The following is a 21,659-nucleotide window of genomic DNA, read 5'->3' as shown; positions in this document are numbered from 1 at the left end:
AACATTGTAGTTAATCCACAATACTAATTTATTTGGCAGCGTGAAAAAAAGGAACCCTGTGCAGAATAAAAATATTCCAAAACACGCATCCTGTTTGCAACAAGGCACTAAAGTAATACAACAAAAAATGTGGCAAAGCAATTCAAATTTTTGCCCTGACTATAAATTGTTATGTTTGGCGCAAATCCAATACAACACATTACTGAGTAACACTCTCCATATTTTCAAGCATAGTGGTGGCTGCATCTTGTAATAGGTATGCTTGTAATCGTTAATGACTGGGGAGTTTTTCCAGATTAAATATGTATGGAATGGAGCTAAGCACAGGCAAAATCTGGTTCAGTTTGCTTTCCAACAGACACTGGGAGATTAATTCACCTTTCAGCAGGGCAATAACCTAAAACACAAGGCCAAATCTACACTGTAGTTGCTTACCAAGAAGACAGTGAATGTTCCTGAGTAACCGAGTTACAGTTTTTACTTACAGTTGAAGTCTGAAGTTTACATACACCTTAGCCAAATACATTTAAACTCAGTTTTTCACAATTCCTGACATTTAATCCTAGTAAAAAATCCCTGTCTTAGGTAAGTTAGGATCACCACTGTATTTTAAGAATGTGAAATGTCAGAATAATAGTCGAGAGAACAATTTATTTCAGCTTTAATTTCTTTCATCACATTCCTAGTGGGTCAGAAGTTTACATACACCCAATTAGTATTTGGTAGCATTGCCTTTAAATTGTTAAACGTTTCGGTTAGCCTTCCACAAGCTTCCCACAATAAGTTGGGTGAATTTTGGCCCATTCCTCCTGACAGAGCTGGTGTAACTGAGTCAAGTTTGTAGGCCTCTTTGCTCGCACATGCTTTTTCAGTTCTGCCCACAAACTTTCTATAGGATTGAAGTCAGGGCTTTGTGATGGCGACTCCAATACCTTGACTTTGTTGTCCTTAAGCCATTTTGCCACAACTTTGGAAGTATGCTTGGGGTCATTGTCCATTTGGAAGACCCATTTGAGACCAAGCTTTAACTGATGTCTTGAGATGTTGCCTCAAAATATCCACATAATTTTCCGCCCTCATGATGCCATCTATTTTATGGAGTGCACCAGTTCCTCCTGCAGCAAAGCACCCCAACAACATGATGCTGCCACCCCCGTGCTTCATGGTTCGGATGGTGTTCTTCGGCTTGCAAGCCTCCCCCTTTTTCCTCCAAACATAACGATGGTCATTATGGCCAAACAGTTCTATTTTTGTTTCATCAGACCAGAGAATATTTATCCAAAAAGTACAATATTTTTCCCCATGTGCAGTTGCAAACCGTAGTCTGTCTTTTTTATGGAGGTTTTGGAGCAGTGGCTTCTTCCTTGCTGAGCGGCCTTTCAGGTTATGTTGATATAGGACATGTTTTACTGTGGATATAGATATTTTGTACCTGTTTCCTCCAGCATCTTTACACGGTCCTTTGCTGTTGTTCTGGGATTTGCTCTTTTTGCACCAAAGTCCGTTCGTCTCTAGGAGACAGAACACGTCTCCTTCCTGAGCGGTATGACAGCTGCATGGTCCCATGGTGTTTATACTTGCGTACTATTGCTTGTACAGATGAACGTGGTACCTTCAGGCATTTGGAAATTTCTCCCAAGGATGAACCAGACTTGTGGAGGTCTACAATTTTGTCTGATTCCTTTTGATTTCCCCATGATGTCAAGCAAAGAGGCACTGAGTTTGAAGGTAGGCCTTGAAATACATCCACAGGTACACTTCCAATTGACTCAAATGAAGTTTGGACCAACCTACTAATTCCAGGGTTTTACTTTATTTTTAATATTTTCTACATTGTAGAATAATAGTAAAGACATCAAAACTATGAAATAACACATATGGAATCATGTGGTAACCAAAAAAGTGTTAAACAAATCAAACTATATTTTATATTTGAGATTCTTCAAAGTAGCCACCCTTTGACTTGATGACAGCTTTGCACACTCTTGGCATTCTCTTAACCAGCTTCATGAGGTAGTCACCTGGAATGCATTTCAATAACAGGTGTGCCTTGTTAAAAGTGAATTTGTGGAATTAATTTCCTTCTTAATGCATTCTAGCAAATCAGTTGTGCTGTGACAAGGTAGGGGTGGTATACAGAAGATAGCCCTATTTGATATAAGACCAAGTTCATATTATGGCAAGAACAGCTCAAATAAGCAAAGAGAAACGACAGTCCATCCTTACTTTAAGACATGAAGTTCAGTCAATACTTAACATTTCAAGAACTTTGAATGTTTCTTCAAGTGCAGTCGCAAAAACCATAAAGCGCTATGATAAAACTGGCTCTCATGAGAACCGCCACAGGAAAGGAAGACCCAGAGTTACCGCTGCTGCAGAGGATACATTCATTACACCATACCCAAACTGGCCGCGCGCGTGCGCCATCATGCACCATCGTGCACAAATTGATTTTGTGCCCCCACACCAAAAGCGATCACCACACGCAGGCTCAAATATCAAAACAATCTCTGAACCAATTATATTATTTTGGGGACAGGTCGAAAAGCATTAAACATTTCTGGCAATTTAGCTACCACTTGCAGTTGCTAGCTAGTTTGTCCTTGGATATAAACGTTGAGTTGTTATTTTTCCTGAAATGCACAAGGTCCTCTACTCCAACATTTAATCCACACATGAAACGGTCAACCAAATAATTTCTGGTCATCTCTCCAGGTTTTTTATTCTTTGGACTTTATATGGCGATTAACATCTAACTTTCTTAGTTATCATGATGACCAACCGAACTCAGTTCATCTTTCAATCACCTACGTGGGTATAACCAATGAGGAGATGGCACGTGGGTGTCTGCTTCTATAAACCAATGAGGAGATGGGAGAGGCAGGACTTGCACCGCGTTTAGCGTCACAAATAGTACTGACTTCGATTTTAGCGCTTGGCAACACAAACGCTCGTTGGCACGCGAGAGCAATGTCGGTGCAATAATTGAATAACATGTATGTTTAAATTTCATTTGCAACACTTGCACACGTGAGGTGTGTGGTCAGCATGTTAGAGTTACCAGCCTCAGATTGCAGCCCAAATAAATGCTTCACAGAGTTCAAGTAACAGACACATCTCAACATCAACTGTTCAGAGGAGACTGCGTGAATCAGGACTTTGTGGTTGAATTTCTGCAAAGAAACCACTACTAAGAAAACACCAATAAGAAGAAGAGACTTGCTTGGGCCAAGAAACACGAGCAATGGACATTAGACCGGTGGAAATCTGGTCTGATGAGTCCAAATTTGAGATTTTTGGTTTCAACTGCCGGGTCTTTGTGAGACGCAGAGTAGGTGAACGGATTATCTTTGCATGTGTGGTTCCCACCGTGAAGCATGGCGGAGGAGGAGTGATTGTGTGGGGGTGCTTTGCCGGTGACACTGTCAGTGATTTATTTAGAATTCAAGGCACACTTAACCAGTATTCTGCAGCGATACGCCATCCCATCTGGTTTGCGTTTGGTGGGACTATAAATTGTTTTTCAACAGGACAATGACCCAACACACCTCCAGGCTGTGTAAGGGCTATTTTACCAAGAAGGAGAGTGATGGAGTTCTGCATCAGATGACCTGGCCTCCACAATCACCCGACCTCATCCCAATTGAGATGGTTTGGGATGAGTTGGACCGCAGAGTGAAGGAAAAGCAGCAAACAACTGTTCAGCATATTTGGGAACTCCTTCAAGACTGTTGGAAAAGCATTCCAGGTGAAGCTGGTTGAGAGAATGCCAAGAGCGTGCAAAGCTGTCATCAAGGCAAAGGGTGGCTACTTTGAAGAATCCATAATATAAAATACCATATGTGTTATTTCATAGTTATGATGTCTTCGCTATTTTTCTAAAATGTATTCTATTCTATAGTTATTTATATGGAAATTAGGCTTCAAGGTCGTTTTAATGCTCCTCATGCAGGTTTTGATAATATCTAACAAGATCTTCCTCATTTTAAAAACAGTAGGTTAGTATCAGTGTGGAAACATTTACACAACAAAAGCTTTTATTTGCAAAGTGCAATATACAGTATGGGTCACATTTATCAGATACTTTTTCATGATCCTCACTAACAACATGTTATTTAGTTAATGATTTCTCCTGTTTAGCAGAGAAAATATGATATTCTAGGCAATGGTGTAGAGACCTTGAACACTGGCATTATTAATGTTTTCCATATACAGCTCGACTTTGCTTACCCAGGATGTGTTCTTGGTGAGAGCAGTGGCTATTATAAGGTGTATTTCTCTATTTCTCCTCTCCTCTCCTCTCCTCTTCCCTCCCTCCCTCCCTCCCTCCCTCCCTCCCTCCCTCCCTCCCTCCCTCCCTCCCTCCCTCGTTGTGCCTGCCAATTCAATTCAAGGGGATTTATTGGCATGGGAAACACATGTTAACATTGCCAAAGCAAGTGAAGTAGATCATATACAAAAGTGAAATAAACAATAAAAAATTAACAGTAAACATTACACTCACAGAAGTTCCAAAAGAATAAAGACATTACAAATGTCATATCATGTACAGTATATATACAGTGTTGTAACAATGTACAAATGGTTAAAGTACAAAAGGGAAAATAAACAAGCATACACATGGGTTGTATTTACAATGGTGTTTGTTCTTCACTGGTTGACCTTTTCTTGTGGCAACAGGTCCCAAATCTTGCTGCTGTGATGGCACACTGGTATTTCACCCAGTAGATATGGGAGTTGATCAAAATCGTGGTTGTTCTCAAATTCTTTGTGGATCTGTGGAATCTGAGGGAAATAAGTGTCTCTAACATGGTCATACATTGGGCAAGAGGTTAGGAAGTGCAGCTCAGTTTCCACCTCATTCTGTGGGCAGTGTGCACATAGCCTGTCTTCTCTTGAGAGCCAGGTCTGCGTACGGTGGCCTTTCTCAATAGCAAGGCTATGATAACTGAGTCTGTACATAGTCAAAGCTTTCCTTAACTTTGGGTCAGTCACAGTGGTCAGGTGTTTAGGGCCAAATAGCATTCTAGGTTTTTGTTAATTCTTTCCAATGTGTTATCTTTTTGTTTTCTCATGATTTGGTTGGGTCTAATTGTGTTGCTGTCCTGGGGTTCTGTGGGGTGTGTTTGTGTTTGTGAACAGAGCCCCAGGACCAGCTTGCTTAGGGGACTCTTTTACAGGTTCATCTCTCTGTAGGTGATGGCTTTGTTATGGAAGGTTTGGTAATCTCTTCCTTTTAGGTGGTTGTAGAATTTAACGTCTCTTTTCTGGATTTTGATAATTAGCGGGTATCGGCCTAATTCTGCTCTATATGCATTATTTGGAGTTCTACGTTATACACCGAGGATATTTGGGCAGAATTCTGCATGCAGAGTCTCAATTTGGTATTTGGCCCATTTTGTGAATTCTTGGTTGGTGAGCGGACCCCAGACCTCACAACCATAAAGGGCAATGGGTTCTATAACGGATTCAAGTATTCTTAGCCAGATCCTAATTGGTATCTCGATTGTTATGTTCATTTTGATGCCATGAATGCCCTTCTTACCTGTCTCTGTGTCTGTGACTGGTTTTCACAGCCTGTCTCCAGCCTGCTGGGAGATGCTGGCTGACTACGAGAAACTATGAAGACTTCGCAGTGGTAAAGACAAGTGTTCTCGCGGTGAGCCTCCTGAGGACAAGCTTTCTGACAGCAATTAAACTTTGAGGAGAACAACAACCTCATAAGAAGAAGACAGTCCCGTCTGAGGAAAAATCATGGTTGTTACGCAACTCAGGCACTCCCTTCCAGTACTTATTAAGTCTGCTCTGTGTGGTGCCTTCCTTGTGACTGTCAGAACCTATACCTACCTACCGCTTCCCAGTCCTAATTTACCTGCTGTTCTACCTTTGATTACTTTTTAATCAAACTCTCATGCAAAAAAAACACAAAACATAAGGGAAATTGTACTGAAAAAAATAAGTATTCTTTTTGAAATCGTTCTTTTATTCTGCTGTTGGTTTGGTGGTGGGGAAAAAGGGATGTTCTTCAGTTGGTTAGGGAGAGGGAGTGCTGGGAATGGATGGCTGGTTTGGCTCCAATATTAGACATGTATATTCATGTTGCTGCTCATTACCAGGCCTTTGATAACCAATCCCATCCTGATTATTTGGTGCTTCCATGACGAGAGGAGAGAGACTGTCTCTTTCTCGGGATGGAGAGCAGAGGAGAGGAAACGGAGGATTACTGTCAGACAGATAAGGGAATGACTAGGGACACTGATGGCCAGGGCCTTGTCGTTTTGAGTGGCAGAGTGCTGTCTTTAATCAACGAATGCGGGGGCTAGACTCTGTATGTCTGTCTGTCGGTCTGTCGTCTGTGGCTCAGCCAGCTCACCTGTTAATTCTAATTACCCCAAAAACATGATCTCATAATTATGTTTGTGCTGCAGTGGAAACGCCAAATATCTCCTTCTCTCCCTCCCAAAAAGCTCTGCATTGAATTTGCACTGCAGTGGATGAAGGTAGATCAATTGTGAGTGACTGTATTTTAATCGAGTAAAAACTCTGAGTTATATGGTATTAACTTCTGTCCAAGGCCTCCACAACTGCAATGCCAAGTTTGTAAACAGTAAATGCACCAGGATGCTCTGAAAAAAGTTCTCGAACAATGGCCTCCGTGAGATTTCTGCTCAAATCTGTGTGTTTGAGGCTTTGGTCACTGAAGGAGTTCTCTCTATGCTGCAGCAGGACAGTGTACAGTACAGCCCACCCTTGGCTGTGGGGTTAGAGTGACACAGCATGTGGCAGATTGGTTATGTTGAGCGGCACAGGCTCCAATAGCAGCCTTTAAAGACTTTTCAAAAAGCCACTTCTCTGTTGGATCTACCTGGTGCTCAACCCACATCCTGTTCTCAATCCTTTTGGAGTTTTTGAACACAGCCCAGCGTGTGGGCGTACACCCCCCACTAGCACAGCTCATCGCTGCTCTCATCTGTCAGCTAACAATCTACAACATTTTTGCTGACGTGGGATAATTAAGTGACTGTCAGTGACTGACATAACAAGAGAAAAACTGCTTATGCACAACCATATTTTGAAATTGCACCTTGCGTATTCTACTATTTTAACTCGTTGAGACCCTGACTGCGTTACCCTCAAAAATATGATATATTTTTTAATTATTGATCTGAGGGCCTTCAAAACTGGCATGCTGCCAGCTGCCCATGTCTGTGCTAGTGGGAGGCTCAAAAGATGCATCTTGACCTTTGCACTACAGTTGAAAGGGAAAGATCAGAGCATCTACTTTTTTTGTTTCCCTCTCCACTGGTAAATTTAGCTTCCTCTGTCTCATGTGGATGCTTTCTGATCTGGGCTACATTCTGTATTTCATGGCTTACTGGATAGCACCAGATCAGCTGTTTTGAAGTGTTTTATGTCCAGGACTGAGGAATGGTTCAGGGGAGATGTATCGCTCGCGCAGGACTCAGTGCTGCACTAATATGATTTGTGGCTGTGTCTCACACTGACTATATTTTCCAACACTCAGAGAGCATTCTCTAAAGTCTGTGCAGTAAAAACACAACTGGCAAAAGCCAAATAATTATATGCCTCTCTTGCATATTAAAGTACAGTAAATGGCTTTTAGTCTTTTGGTAGAGTAATAGTATAGCATTAATTGCTGTAGGGTTAACATTGTATTTTTCTGGACATGAGCCATTCACTGTACTGGAAGAAAGTGGAGAAAAAAATCAATTTGGAAACATATTGGCAGCATTGGTTGTGGGATCAGATGGCTTTGGAAAACAGATTATGTCCAGACCAGAGAGCCCAGAACATGACCACAGGGGACTGATGTTAATAGAACACCACATGACCTTGGCGTTGCCACGGAGAAATTGTGATACCCTAGTAGGTTAGCAGACTGAGTTGGCAATGTGGGCAATGAATACCTACAATACCTACTGAGTACCTAGACGAATACCTACCTACTAAATACCTACCTACGCAAAGGTACTGTATCCAGGGTTTCAGAGTTTCAGCTATCAAGGCCACTTGGATGGTTCAGGTTTCAGTGTGTTCTGCCAGACCATAATAGGCTATCCCTCCTCAGTGGCTGAGGTGTACAGAGGAGAATGGAGATCTGTAACGTCTACTGCTTGGCATGAGCACAGGTTGCCATGACACTCTCCAGATAACCATCCAGATCGTCATGTGATCCAGAGACAAAACCGACCAGCAGAAAACTCTTATTGTACTGTATGGTTTCACTGTTTCAATGAAGTTATGTTTTCTCACCAAATCCCCAGAGACAGGGTTTCTCTACTATGTCAAAGGTCAGGGTACCATGGCACTTAAGGTAAAATGACTGAGTGATGTAGCTTTGCCAATAATTAATTTCAAATGCACTGAACTGGGTGGGATGGAGTGGAGTGGAGTGAGAGTGGATGGTGCCAGGTCTGCACAAGTAGTTTTTGTAAAGGGAGCTTTATGTGGTGGACAGGCAAAGGATGGAGAGGAAATAATAAGGTCAAATAATATATTATCTTTCCACAAACATTCATTGGAGTGATTTGCATGGAAATATTGCTGCTCAGCCCCTCCCTCCACGCCAGGTCATCAGCACAATTTAATTACATTAAGAGACGGCTAAATTAGACTCTGCAAACAGAACGGCTTAAAGGATTACTGGACCTCTGGTGGGGAGAGATCAAATTCTACCTTCCAGCTTGAAACAACATGCACTGTTCCTTGCGATCCCCATGTGAAGAGGGATTGATGGAGAGATGGGGGGAGGCATGGATGGGGGGATGGAGGGAGGGTTGTTGTGGACCAGATGAAAGGGTAGTTGTACATACTGTATATCTTTATTTCAACAAAAAAATTGGGCGACCCCACTGCCGTTCCCCGCCCCTGACTTTGAATACCACTGATATAGAGAAAGGTTTTATATTTCAGCAACGAGACCTGGCTACATCTAAGGAAAAACGCACGCACGCACGCATGCACACACGCACACACACACACACACAGGCTCTCGTACCTTAGTACATATTTTTCGTTCTCCATGTCATCTCATCAGTGGTGTGTGAAGTGTTCTTTGACTGCCTGGCGACATGCTGCATATAAAAAAGACAGTGACATTATCGTCTTCACCCCAAGCAGATGGCTTTTCAACCACGACTCCTCACTGCGGATGCCAAGCCATGGATCAGTAAAGATGTCAAGGACGTTGGGTAGGATTTTCTTTGCATGGTAAGAGTGCAATTAGACAATAACTGGCAAACTCATCACTGTGCCTTTGTTCAATTTGTGCCATTCAATGCATAGCACAGCAGTAAACAGAGCATCTCTATAGATTAGCTACTGTAACCGAGTCGAGCTAACATGCTCTCTTCCATGCAATGATTATCAGAAGGGAAATGGGATAAGAAATGGATTACTGCTATGTAATTATACTATAACTGGAACAAGAGAATAGTGGGTGACCTAGTCACGACCCTCAGTGGAGTTGTGTAATACTGTACCAGTCCACTCAACGGGCCCTTGTCCTTTTTTCCAATGAAGAAAGACTTTGCTTTGCCATAGGGTTTGTTCCAATGAGATGGCAATAATGTGTTATTGGTGTTTGAGTGAAGACACGTACCTTTACTGGAACACCACCATACAACTAGACCTTCCTCTCAGCCGTTGGCCCACACTGTGACAACAAGGCCTTAAGTGTTGGAAAAACGCTCACTGGTCAAAATGTGTGTTAGCAATTTATCTCAGCTGGCGCCTAGGACTTTGAGCCATGTCTTTTCCCCAGGAGATTGGTAGCTAGTGGGCTTCCCCTCGATTGTCCCTTAAACAGTTACTGTGGAGATCAGGAGAGACTGTTGCCCAGCCTGTTAAACTGCTGGTTCCTGTTCGGCTATTGTGAGTGTTATCTTAACTATGGGGGACCAAAGCACTCCACTGACTGTGACTGTACTCCACAGCCAGACAAAGAGGATGAGCAGTGGAGAGAGGAAGATAGATAGAAGCTGACATCCAATGTATTAAAAACCCAACACTATTAGAGATGAGCTTCTGGCGGAAGTGAGGCATCGTAACTTAAGGCATAGATACCGTTCAGCATTATCTTTCCAGCGGTGAAAGCTATACTGAAGTCACTGAATGTTCATTGTAACACTTCATAAGTCATACATCATTTGTGAAATTAGAATTGTTTGTTTCTAATTAAATCAGTGCCTGGATAGTGCGTGCATGCTTGCTTTTGCTGTGAAAATGGATACTCGTACAGTACAATTACTGTACAGTATGTCAGCAGTTTAAATACTTCAAATTCATTAAGTGCTTATCGTAATAATATAATATATGCCGACACTTTTATCCAAAGCAACTTACAGTCACGCGTGCATAAATGTTACATATGTATGGACCTGGGATTTGAACCCACTACTCTAGGTTACAAGCACCATGCTCTACCAACTGAGCTTCAAAGGACCATCCCTCATAGACATAAAATCCTCAATAAAAAAAGGACATGCCACTATCTTGTCTCCATGACATTGAACTTGGCATCGTGCTCCTTCTGAATAGACAAGCCAAAACTCCTTGCCATTTCTACAGTGTGCGTGGCCCACTAGCACTGCAGTTGCTAGGTTAGACACACTCATCACTCGGCTGTGTGTGTGTGTGTGTGCGTGCGTGCGTGCGTGCGTGCGTGCGTGTGATATGACCCGCACGAGCATCTGACAATCAGTGGAATATTAGAGCCAGGAGAGTTCTCACTCTCCGTAAGTACCTCTTATTGATAGAGAGGCTGACACAGCACTCATCCTGTCTGATACTGATGATGACACACAGCACAGGTGACACATGATAGACCCACACACAGCCGTGCATAGAGCCTCCCCCATCTCTCCATCTCTCTCTGTGTAGTCTCTCTCTCTCTCCCCCTCCCTCCCATCTAGATCCTAGCCCTATCTCCCCAGCTCTCTCTCCCCATCTCTCTCTCTCCATCTCTCAGTATGTGGCTCAGGCCTGTGGTGCTGTAGAAGGTGTTCACCACTGGTGCCCTCACAGTACACCACTAAGGATATCACCACTCACAGGATATCACCAATCACCACTCAGTGCAACATCAAGGATATCACCAATCACCACTCACAGTGCACCACCAAGGATATCACCATCATTTACGGTTGACATCCTGGCATTGTCTCATGATAACTCATAACCAATTACTTCATCTTTTCAGTATGCAAACTTGGTACGGTTCTTATCAAACGTTAATCCAGTAGAGGAGCAGGTTGACAATAACAGTATATATAGTACATGTGTACATGCATGTGAACAGATGTATATGGGTTTATTTGTATGTGTGTCACGCTTCTTTCACAACATATAGTACTGATGATAGTATCAACCCATTCCAGTTTCAGGTCAGTAGAAACTGACTGTAGAATAGGGTAGAATCTCTCTCCCACTGACCTGGAGCCTGTTGCTGGACCATCTCTGAGAGGTCCTGGAGGTGTATGAAGAGGACAAGGCCTCCAGCCCCGAACAGCAGAAGGAACCAGAAGGAGCAGGGCAGCTTGACGGCCGTGGCCCTCATCCGTCTTCTCCCACGCAGGGCGTCCACTATCCTACACTCCACCCACAGCATCCTGCTATCCTGCCTCAGCTCAGACTGCTGCCTGGGGAGAGAGAACAGGGACAGAGTCAGCCCAGACAGGACAGGACATAAGATATAGCAGCACAATACAGGACATAGCATGACATGACATAGGGTTAAATGGGTTATAATTACATTAATATAGGTAGGCTAATCATGGTTCTTCAACAGTGTTACATCTGCGCCTGACACGCCCTCTACTGCTCATCCTGTGTCTCCTTGACTTGCCGCCACTCCCACAGTGCTCTCTCCCTCTCCCTCTCTCTGTGTGTGTGTGTGATTGTGTGGGCGGAGACAGGTGTGCTGGAGTCAGAGCAGTCCCCACCAGCTGCAACCTGTTCCATAATCAAGACAAATACAAATATTCAGTCCTGCCACTTCTACACTGCCAAATCGTAATCTCTGCTCAGTCAGTCTATGTTTCTAGCCGTTTGTTACTATTTCGATCCTGTTGTGCCTGTTTTCCTTGGCTGACACGGTTTTCCTCTCTGCTACAGTTCTGCCCGCTCTGACTCTGGTACCTGTCTCCAGTCCCACGTCTCCTTATCCTGCTACTCTGCCCTGGATTCCCCACTCTACTACTCCCTTGGATTCCCCTCCGGACCTGCTTACCCTGTCCCAACCCCTCTCGCTCCAGCCTCAGCCGCCGCACCTGGTTTCCTGCAACCCGCCCGAGCTTCCCCTGGCCTGCACTTCATCTTCCCCCTGTGTTTCAATAAATACCTTGGTTACTTCATCCCAGTGTCCTCGTCTGAGTCTGCTCTTGGGTTTCCCTGTTCCACTCCGTGTAACAAACAGTTTTCTTCTCATTGGATTAATACAAAATGTGTTCACCTTACTGAGTGACAACTATAGAAACATATTCTCTTTGTACTGCTAACAGCCTACCACACAAGATTAATGAGATGTTACATTTTATAAGCAGGAACTACTTAAAAGACATACTGTGCAGTATTAATGATAAACATAGGCTCTTTGAAGTCTGTTTGTAAAACAACACATGTCCTAAATGTGTTAAACTGTGGACAACTTGACATGAAATCTAGAAGCCATGTTTTTCATGAGTCAGTGAGCCAGTATGAGGGTCTGTGCTCAGGCTATAATGAATAGTGGCCTGTGCACGAGAGAAAAAGCATCTAAAGATTTCAATGGGATCTCACACTCAAACCATAAAAAGGAAAAAACCAAGGCGACGGAGATGCAAAAATGTACTTTATGTAATCAATGCTCGAAAGAATCCAAAAAGGTAAAAGTGCAAAGTGCTCAACATAAAAAGGAGGTAACAAGTTAACTAGATACTGGTGAATAGAGAGTCATCAACGGCGTCTATAAATATACAGAATGAGACTAGAAAAATATAAATAACTAACACATATAATTGAAAATAAGAAACAATTAATCAGCCTGTATGAGTTAATTGATGCCATAACCTTGGAGACCAATAGCAGTCAATCAAGTATCAAACCACTTTGGCTGGCCTTCAGTCATGGATAAATCAGCCAGTACAATCAGATATCAAACCACTTTGGCTGGCCTTCAGTCATGGATAAATCAGCCAGTACAATCAGATATCAAACCAATTTGGCTGGCCTTCAGTCATGGATAAATCAGCCAGTACAATCAGATATCAAACCACTTTGGCTGGCCTTCAGTCATGGATAAATCAGCCAGTACAATCAGATATCAAACCACTTGGCTGGCCTTCAGTCATGGATAAATCAGCCAGTACAATCAGATATCAAACCACTTGGCTGGCCTTCAGTCATGGATAAATCAGCCAGTACAATCAGATATCAAACCACTTGGCTGGCCTTCAGTCATGGATAAATCAGCCAGTACAATCAGATATCAAACCACTTGGCTGGCCTTCAGTCATGGATAAATCAGCCAGTACAATCAGATATCAAACCACTTGGCTGGCCTTCAGTCATGGATAAATCAGCCAGTACAATCAGATATCAAACCACTTGGCTGGCCTTCAGTCATGGATAAATCAGCCAGTACAATCAGATATCAAACCACTTGGCTGGCCTTCAGTCATGGATAAATCAGCCAGTACAATCAGATATCAAACCACTTGGCTGGCCTTCAGTCATGGATAAATCAGCCAGTACAATCAGATATCAAACCACTTGGCTGGCCTTCAGTCATGGATAAATCAGCCAGTACAATCAGATATCAAACCACTTGGCTGGCCTTCAGTCATGGATAAATCAGCCAGTACAATCAGATATCAAACCACTTGGCTGGCCTTCAGTCATGGATAAATCAGCCAGTACAATCAGATATCAAACCACTTGGCTGGCCTTCAGTCATGGATAAATCAGCCAGTACAATCAGTCAGGGACATATCTCATTCTTCTGCATCTGCAGCGGAGATGCATCTATTGTTTTGCTGGGAACACGCCCTCTGATCAACTGGATCACACGCTGGGAAGTGTATGTATCTATCTGCTGAATTCATTAAGCAAACACACAAGGATGTTTGTAAAATGTATTCTGATAATAATGTTTAATTTTTCTACCATATTCACAATTCCCATTTATGGGATATAGCTATTAGTATTTAGTATGCACTGTGATCTTTTAAAGTATGATTACAGGAAAAACATACACACAAAAACTATATGTGGACTGAATGTTGCACAGCTTCCAATGACAAACTTGTATTCTGTTCTGTTTTGTATAATTTACTGCATATCTAATTTCCCTTGGCAATAATGATCTTGTTGGAAAAAAAACAGGTGGCCCAGAAACTATTTATGGTCAGAATTAAACGATTGGCTCCATAACAAAGAGACAAAGAAAGATTCAGTTTGTGGCCTATTCCATTCACTATTCAATTACTACCTGAGCCCAGGGTTTGACAGGGGTAAAATGGGAGGCAAAATCATGTTCACTGCAGAGCTAATTGTCCTTATTTATGGCAGCTGGCTGATCTGTGGTCAGGGTAATCCGTTCTGCTGCTGTGATGGAGATTACCCATCAGAAATTAGATGAGCCACCACAATGACTGCTATTCTGTTATGTAGAAAAGACCAGGGTTCAGATGGTATTTGTTTTGTTTCAAATAATCTGAGCAACTGACTGAGGCGGCCTGGGGCACCAGGTGGGCAAGATTTGCACTTTTGGGACAATTATGTTGTTTCCATTGTGCTCGGCAAGTTCAATCAAGCACAGCTGAAGTATAGGTCTGTTTTCTACACTCCTTTGTTCCGGTTATCCAATTGGCTACAGTATGATAGTGGCAATGTCTCGCTCTCTTTCTGTTCATGTCGCTGACATACGTACATCCCACACTTCCCCCATCTAACATACAGTCAGCCCAGTCAGCCCCACACCTCAGCCGGCAGCGGCCCCCAGCCACCTCACACATTCCCCTGCCCCCTGTGACGGTGACCTGGCTGCCAGTGGCTGGCTCTGCAGGGGACACGTACACCCAGACACACTCAGACAAAGGGCTGATGACGGCTCAGACGCAAACAGACATGCTCAAACACCCTCACACATAACACCCAAACACCTTTAGAGTAGCTATTCTCTCTATGGTGCATAACAGCAAATGCTACAGATGAAGTCACAGGTAGGCTATTAATATACAGACAGCCCCTGCAGTAGTGTTCCCAAGTTCAGGTGTGAAAAGACAGAATATATTACACAGCATGGCTGAGAGTGCCAATGTCCTAGCTACACTGCTATATGAAGCTTTGGCTTTGACTTAATGAATGCTTTTTTAAATGTATTTTTATTGTATTTCACCTTTATTTAACCAGGTAGGCCAGTTGAGAACAAGTTCTCATTTACAACTGCCACCTGGCCAAGATAAAGCAAAGCAGTGCGACAAAAACAACAACACAGAGTTTGGATAGGGATAAACAAACGTACAGTCAATAACACAATATAAAAATCTATGAACAGTGTGTGCAAATGTAGTAGAGTAGTGAGGTAAGGCAATAAATAGGCCATAGAGGCAAAAATAATTACAATTTAGCATTAACACTGGAGTGATAGATGTGCAGATGATGATGTGCAAGTAGAGATACTGGGGTGCAAAAGAGCAAGAGGATAAGTAACAATATGGGGATGAGGTAGTTGGGTGTGCTATTTACAGATTGGCTGTACAGGTACAGTGATCGGTACGCTACTTTGACAGCTGATGCTTAAAGTTAGAGTGGGAGATATAAGACTCCAGCTTCAGTGATTTTTGCAATTAGTTCCAGTCATTGGCAGCAGAGAACTGGAAGGAAAGGCAGCCAAATGAAGTGTTGGCTTTGGGGGTGACCAGTGAAATATACCTGCTGGAGAGTGTACTATGGGTGGGTGTTGCTATGGTGACCAGTGAGCTGAGATAAGGCGGGGCTTTACCTAGCATAGACTTATAGATGACCTGGAGCCAGTGTGTTTGGTGACGAATATGTAGTGAGGGCCAGCCAACAAGAGCATACAGGTCGCTATGGTGGGTGATATATGGGGCTTTGGTGTAAAGCTTCTCGTTGGTGGAAGGTGAGGAGGACCAAAATGTAGCGTGGTAAGTGTTCGTCATATTTTAATAGAAAAAACTGAACACTACACAAAATAACAACGAAGAGAAAACAAGACAGTTCTGCCAGGTGAACAGACACTAAACAGAAAATAAACACCCACAGCCAAAATGGGGAAAACAGGCTACCTAAGTATGATTCTCAATCACAGACAACGAACAACACCTGCCTCTGATTGAGAACCATACTAGGCCAAACACATAGAAATATAACAACTTAGCCCGGACCATCCAGAGTGCAGGCACAGGTTGAACTGAGCTGTGGGTGAGCACTGGAGATCTGGTGCATACTACTCGCACCTCTCCCTTAGGCTCAATGCCCACATTCGCCCGGCATAGGCGGAGCGCAGGCATAGGACGCACTGCACCCTCCCAGCGCCCTGGACACAGCATGCAGAGCCGGCGCAGGATACCCTGGGCCGAAACGGCGTACCGGAGACCAGACACGCTGAGCCGGCACAACACACCCTGGCTGGATGCCCACTCTCGCATGGCACTTGCGGGGGGCTGGCCTATAGTGCTCTGGGCTATGAGCCCGTACTGGTGACACTGTGCGCACCACCGCATAACACAGTGCCTGACCAGTACAACGCTGCTTTCGGTAAGCACGAGGAGTGGGCTCAGGTCTCCAACCTGACCACACTCCCCGTGTTTGGGCTGCCTCTCGTGCCTGTCGCACTGCCGTGCTACCTCCTCATATCGCCGCCGCTCAGCTTTCGCTGCCTCCAGTTCTTCCCTGGGGCGGCGATATTCCCCAGCCTGTGTCCAGGGTCCCTTGCCGTCCATTATCTCCTCCCATGTCCAGGAGTCCAGAGCCCTCTGCTCCTGGTTACCACGCTGCTTGGTCCTTCTTTGGTGGGTGATTCTGTAATGCTTCTCGTTGGTGGAAGGAGAGGAGGACCAAAATGCAGCGTGGTAAGTGTTTGTCATATTTTAATAGAAAAAACTGAACACTACACAAAATAACAATGAAGAGAAAACAAAACAGTTCTGCCAAGTGAACAGACACTAAACAGAAAAAAAACACCCACAACCAAAATGGGGAAAACAGGCTACCTAAGTATGATTCTCAATCACAGACAACGAACGACACCTGCCTCTGATTGAGAACCATACTAGGCCAAATACATAGACTACCCACCCCAACTCACACCCTGACCAACCTAACACAAAGACATAAAAAAGGAACTAAGGTCAGAACGTGACATTTGGTGATAAAACGGATGGCACTGTGATAGACTACATCCAGGTTGCTGAGTAGAGTGATGGAGGCTATTTTGTAAATGACATCACCAAAGTCAAATATCGGTAGGATAGTCAGTTTTACGAGGGTATGTTTGGCAACATGAGTGAAGGAGGCTTTGTTGCGAAATAGGAAGTGAATTCTAGATTTAATTTTGGATTGGAGATGCTTAATGTGAGTCTGGACATTAACATCCTTAATTCAATAAATGAAAATCCATGGTGTTATTGTGTCCAATCACTGCACTATTGTCAATGCTGTTACATAGAATTACAAGTTCAGACCAGAGAGCTTCATATTCGGCTTCATAATAATGACTTGCCCATTTCCTGACTACCTGCAGAACATCTACAGTGTGCTACATGTAACACGTAAAAATGACACACACACACACACACACACACAGTATCTCGTTAAAATCTTAATCTAGGTTTACATACAGTATCGATATTGTGCAAAATGCACAATTATATTTAATGAGCACATTTGAGTAATATTCCAGCTAAAGCAGCCTGAAACCCAGCAGACCAGCTACTGGGAGCTCATTAAAGAGTACCACAGCATGAGGCTAGAGAGGGCAAAGGAGTTGCAGCTGGTATTGTGAAAGTCTCCAATGAAAGACATTCCTAGAATTATTATGGGGATGCAGTGGAGAATAGCGAAGAGGAAATGGAGGGAAGTTTGTTGAGTAAATGGTTTCTCAGTACAGTATGGGTGTGCCCCACATGGCATTCGATCCCCTATATAGTGCACTACTTTTAACCCTAGCCCTGCGGTCCCTGGTCAAAAGCAGGGTTTTATCTGCATAGAAAAGTTTTGGGCGGGTTGCCCTAGTGTTTTTTCAGGCCAAATAATAATATTATTATTATTATTTTAATTGAAAATTGGGATAATTTAATGTTTTCAGTGTTAACTTAAAATGACTAAAATCAGATATAAAGTATGTAGAAAAGATAATAGATGTATATTGTTTTAAATAATTACTAACAATCACCAAAATAAAAGCTAGACAGTCAGGGAGAATAAAAAAATCTACTAATTATGCATTCAGGAGTAGTTTTGTCCTGGCATGGGGCCCCCATTGAATTTGTTATAATGTTGAGTCACTCAGATAGCATCAGCCATGGCAAGATGTGTAGAATTGCAGGAAATTAGCTTTAGAACTGCTCAATTTTGTCACTGAGACCAACAGGGCCTCTAAAATGTTGGGTTGGTGACCACACCATTGACCACCCCCATGGCCATGCCCCCACCACGCCCCTACCACCTAAGCCCCATTTTGATCCAGAGAAAATCTAAAAGTAGTGAACTATAAAGGGAATAGGATACCATTGGGATGCATCCTATTACCTACACAGGAAGTCATCCAAACCTCCCAGGTAATAGCATAAACACAGTACACAGCACAGAACTAGATGCTTGATTCACTCTCTGTGGGCTTTCAAATGCGGTCTCTTTGTGTGTTGAGAACTTCTTATGACTCATTCTCGGCTACGGTACATAAACATCTCATTTTCATATAACGGAGGTATAAAAGGTAGGCATATAATTTTGTCATTTGAACCCCAAGCGCTACTGTATGGATTTCCATTTGTGAGAAGAATAAAATGAAAGAAGGAAAGCAAAGCTGGGTGTCTGGTTTGTTTGTACGAGGGTAAGAGATATTTCATGTTGTGATATGTGTTGCATAATGTAGCCATAGAGACAGGAGAATGTCTTTACCGGTGGTGCAAATCTTAATGCTCACCATCATAAAGTCTTTTCACATCTCCTTTTTTTGTTCCACGATAGTACTGTCGTGACGTTGTATTAGTTAATGTGACGACTGTTGCTCATTGGAATGATTAAAGGTTTCTAATTGCGTGATTAAATGAATCAAGCAATTATTAACTCATTCACCTGGGGCACCATGGGACAATTCATTTTATTGAGTTTCTATTTCCCAAATTAATTCAAAGAATATCAGAATATCGATTTTACAACAGTCGCTAATTAATCAGTTTCCTCTACAGTCTCCATTCTGAACGTCGCATAATCCGGGAATCTGCATGGACCCGGGTCTCACCAATGAGTTCGTACCACACCAATCTTAGTTGAGTGTTTATTTACTAGAAAGCTAAAATGATGATAAAAGATGCACATACACAACACACAGTCTAGACTATTGATTATAACTTAGTATAACTGGCCAACACACTATGGCGCGTGTCACCCAAAATGGGGATTTAAAAGAGATAAAGAGAAAGTACACGAGAGAAATATACATTTGGGTGCATTTGTCAGCTATGCTTATTTTAACCCTAGCCTTGCCCCAAACTGCCGCTCTTATGGGTCAGAATATAATGATGTAATTACGTGTGGGAGGTCTCAGATGGGAAGCTCTCGTTTAGGCTTCTCAATGACGCACTTCTCCGGCACAAGTCCCTGGTTGTCTTCACGATGTCAGTGTCCTTTTGGCTTAGTGGCCTGATTCCTCGCCCTTGTTCTGAAAGGGATCTTCAGAGGACAGCCAGCTCTGTAGCTCAGAGCTCACAGCGTAGGAATGGAAACAGTGTAGATATCAGGATTCGATGGGGAGTAGAGACCAGGTGTTCCGGCTTGAATTCACCCGCTTAGACACAGCTACTCATCCGTAGCATGTGTATAAAACATTTTTTATTTTGTCTTCAACGCTGTGTTGTGTTTTGGGTTCGTTGACTTTTTAGACCTTGGCTGCAGCTTGGGTCACTTAGTCTGATATGTTAATTCTTCACTCACATGTCTCGGGTCAGAAGTGGGCGTAACTGCATTTAGGGCAATTAAGATGCAAGGTCTAGATTTTACTCAAATCTAATTTTAGACAACTATCTTTATTAAAACATTCTCTTTGATTTGGACATTTTCCACACAACGTACAATGTATAAACATCAAACATATACTGGGAAAACTCTTAAAGTTACAATGTTTTCGTAATAACGTAATCTATTAACCTTTAATAACAAAACAAAAATGACATACATTTTCATAATCCATCTATCGTCATGACCACCATTGTGGCTGACGGAAACCATTGTTCCAAAGTCCCTTTATTTCATGTTTAATGTTCTGAGGCTGGTTCTCCATAGTGAGAGGACAAAGGAATCTTCAGACCCCTAGATCTCTCCTACTCTGTTGGGGTTGAGAGATCATCTGTAGGGTTGTGGTCTCCTGTAACCTGACCTGATCAGGACAGTCATGACAGTACATAACGTACCTGTTGATGTGTTGAGGGTGGTGTCACTGAGGGAGGTGGTTACCAAGTAATGGTGCAGTGTTGGTCCTTAAAACTATAATAGCCATCTGTTCTTTAGCAAACAGTTGTATCTCAATCATGATAACTGTTCGTGTGTAGAATCTACACTGTAGATGATGAGTTAAAGAGACTAGTAGTAAATTGCATCAAACCATACGACAACAAATTGACAATGACTTCATTTGACATTCAAACTTCAACTGTTCCTGAATCCGTTGTTCCTTGCCTTCCTGGGCCCAATGTATACCCCCACAAAAGTCTGTTTGCCTGCATGGGTAAACACACATACTGATCAATAGAGATGAGTCTGTACTGACCTCCCGTCCCTCCCCTTTAATCAATGCTTAATGCTTTACAGACAGACAAGGCAGGAAACATTTTAAATCCTTGAAAAATAAAGTTAGTTAAACCTAAACCAGGAAGTTGAATGGAGATCCAAAGGCAACATGGAATTGTCTAAAATGTTGTTTAAGTATTAGGCTCTGGCAAAGTCTTTATGAAGGTATCAATAGGATCAAATTCATTCATTCACTGTCTGTGCTTTTAGAATGCATGAGATAGATAGGCCTACCACTGTTCTAGTACTCAGATTTGAGATGTGGGTCTAATAATTGTTTCTTTCCACTCTAACAAATTAGGTCTGACATAACACAGAATAACTCATTAACAACATAACAGGAGCTGCTTTAGCCATATTGTCCGTATTGTCCCTGGACTTTCTGCTCACTCAATATACTAATTCAAATACAAAAGGTTAGGTTCATATAGAGAGAGAACGTAAGAGAGAGAGAGAGAGGAGAAAGAGAGAGAGAGAGAGAGAGAGAGAGAGAGAGAGAGAGAGCAAAGAAAGAGAGAGGAAGAAAGAGAAAAAGAGAGGGAGGGAGAGGTGTAACTATCACCTACCTGACACCTAATGCAGAGGAGTCCCCTAAGCTGTGCTCTTTTGTACTGTCCTTTACTGAATTA

The 21,659-nt window shown here is 42.8% G+C and overlaps 1 protein-coding gene across 1 annotated transcript in view; it reads right to left on the bottom strand.

Annotated features, from left to right (window-relative positions):
• LOC110526582 (carbohydrate sulfotransferase 8) overlaps nt 1–21,659 on the bottom strand; it is a 233,133-nt gene that overhangs the window by 171,144 nt on the left and 40,330 nt on the right. Inside the window, exon 2 of the mRNA XM_021607672.2 lies at nt 11,455–11,660. Coding sequence (XP_021463347.1) covers nt 11,455–11,629 — 175 coding nt within the window. The 5' untranslated portion in view covers nt 11,630–11,660. The remainder of the gene's footprint in view (nt 1–11,454; nt 11,661–21,659) is intronic.

The sequence above is a fragment of the Oncorhynchus mykiss genome, chromosome 6 (assembly GCF_013265735.2).
Source record: "Oncorhynchus mykiss isolate Arlee chromosome 6, USDA_OmykA_1.1, whole genome shotgun sequence".
NCBI classification, from domain to species: Eukaryota; Metazoa; Chordata; class Actinopteri; order Salmoniformes; family Salmonidae; genus Oncorhynchus; species Oncorhynchus mykiss.
This window is presented reverse-complemented; position numbering and strand designations above follow the sequence as displayed.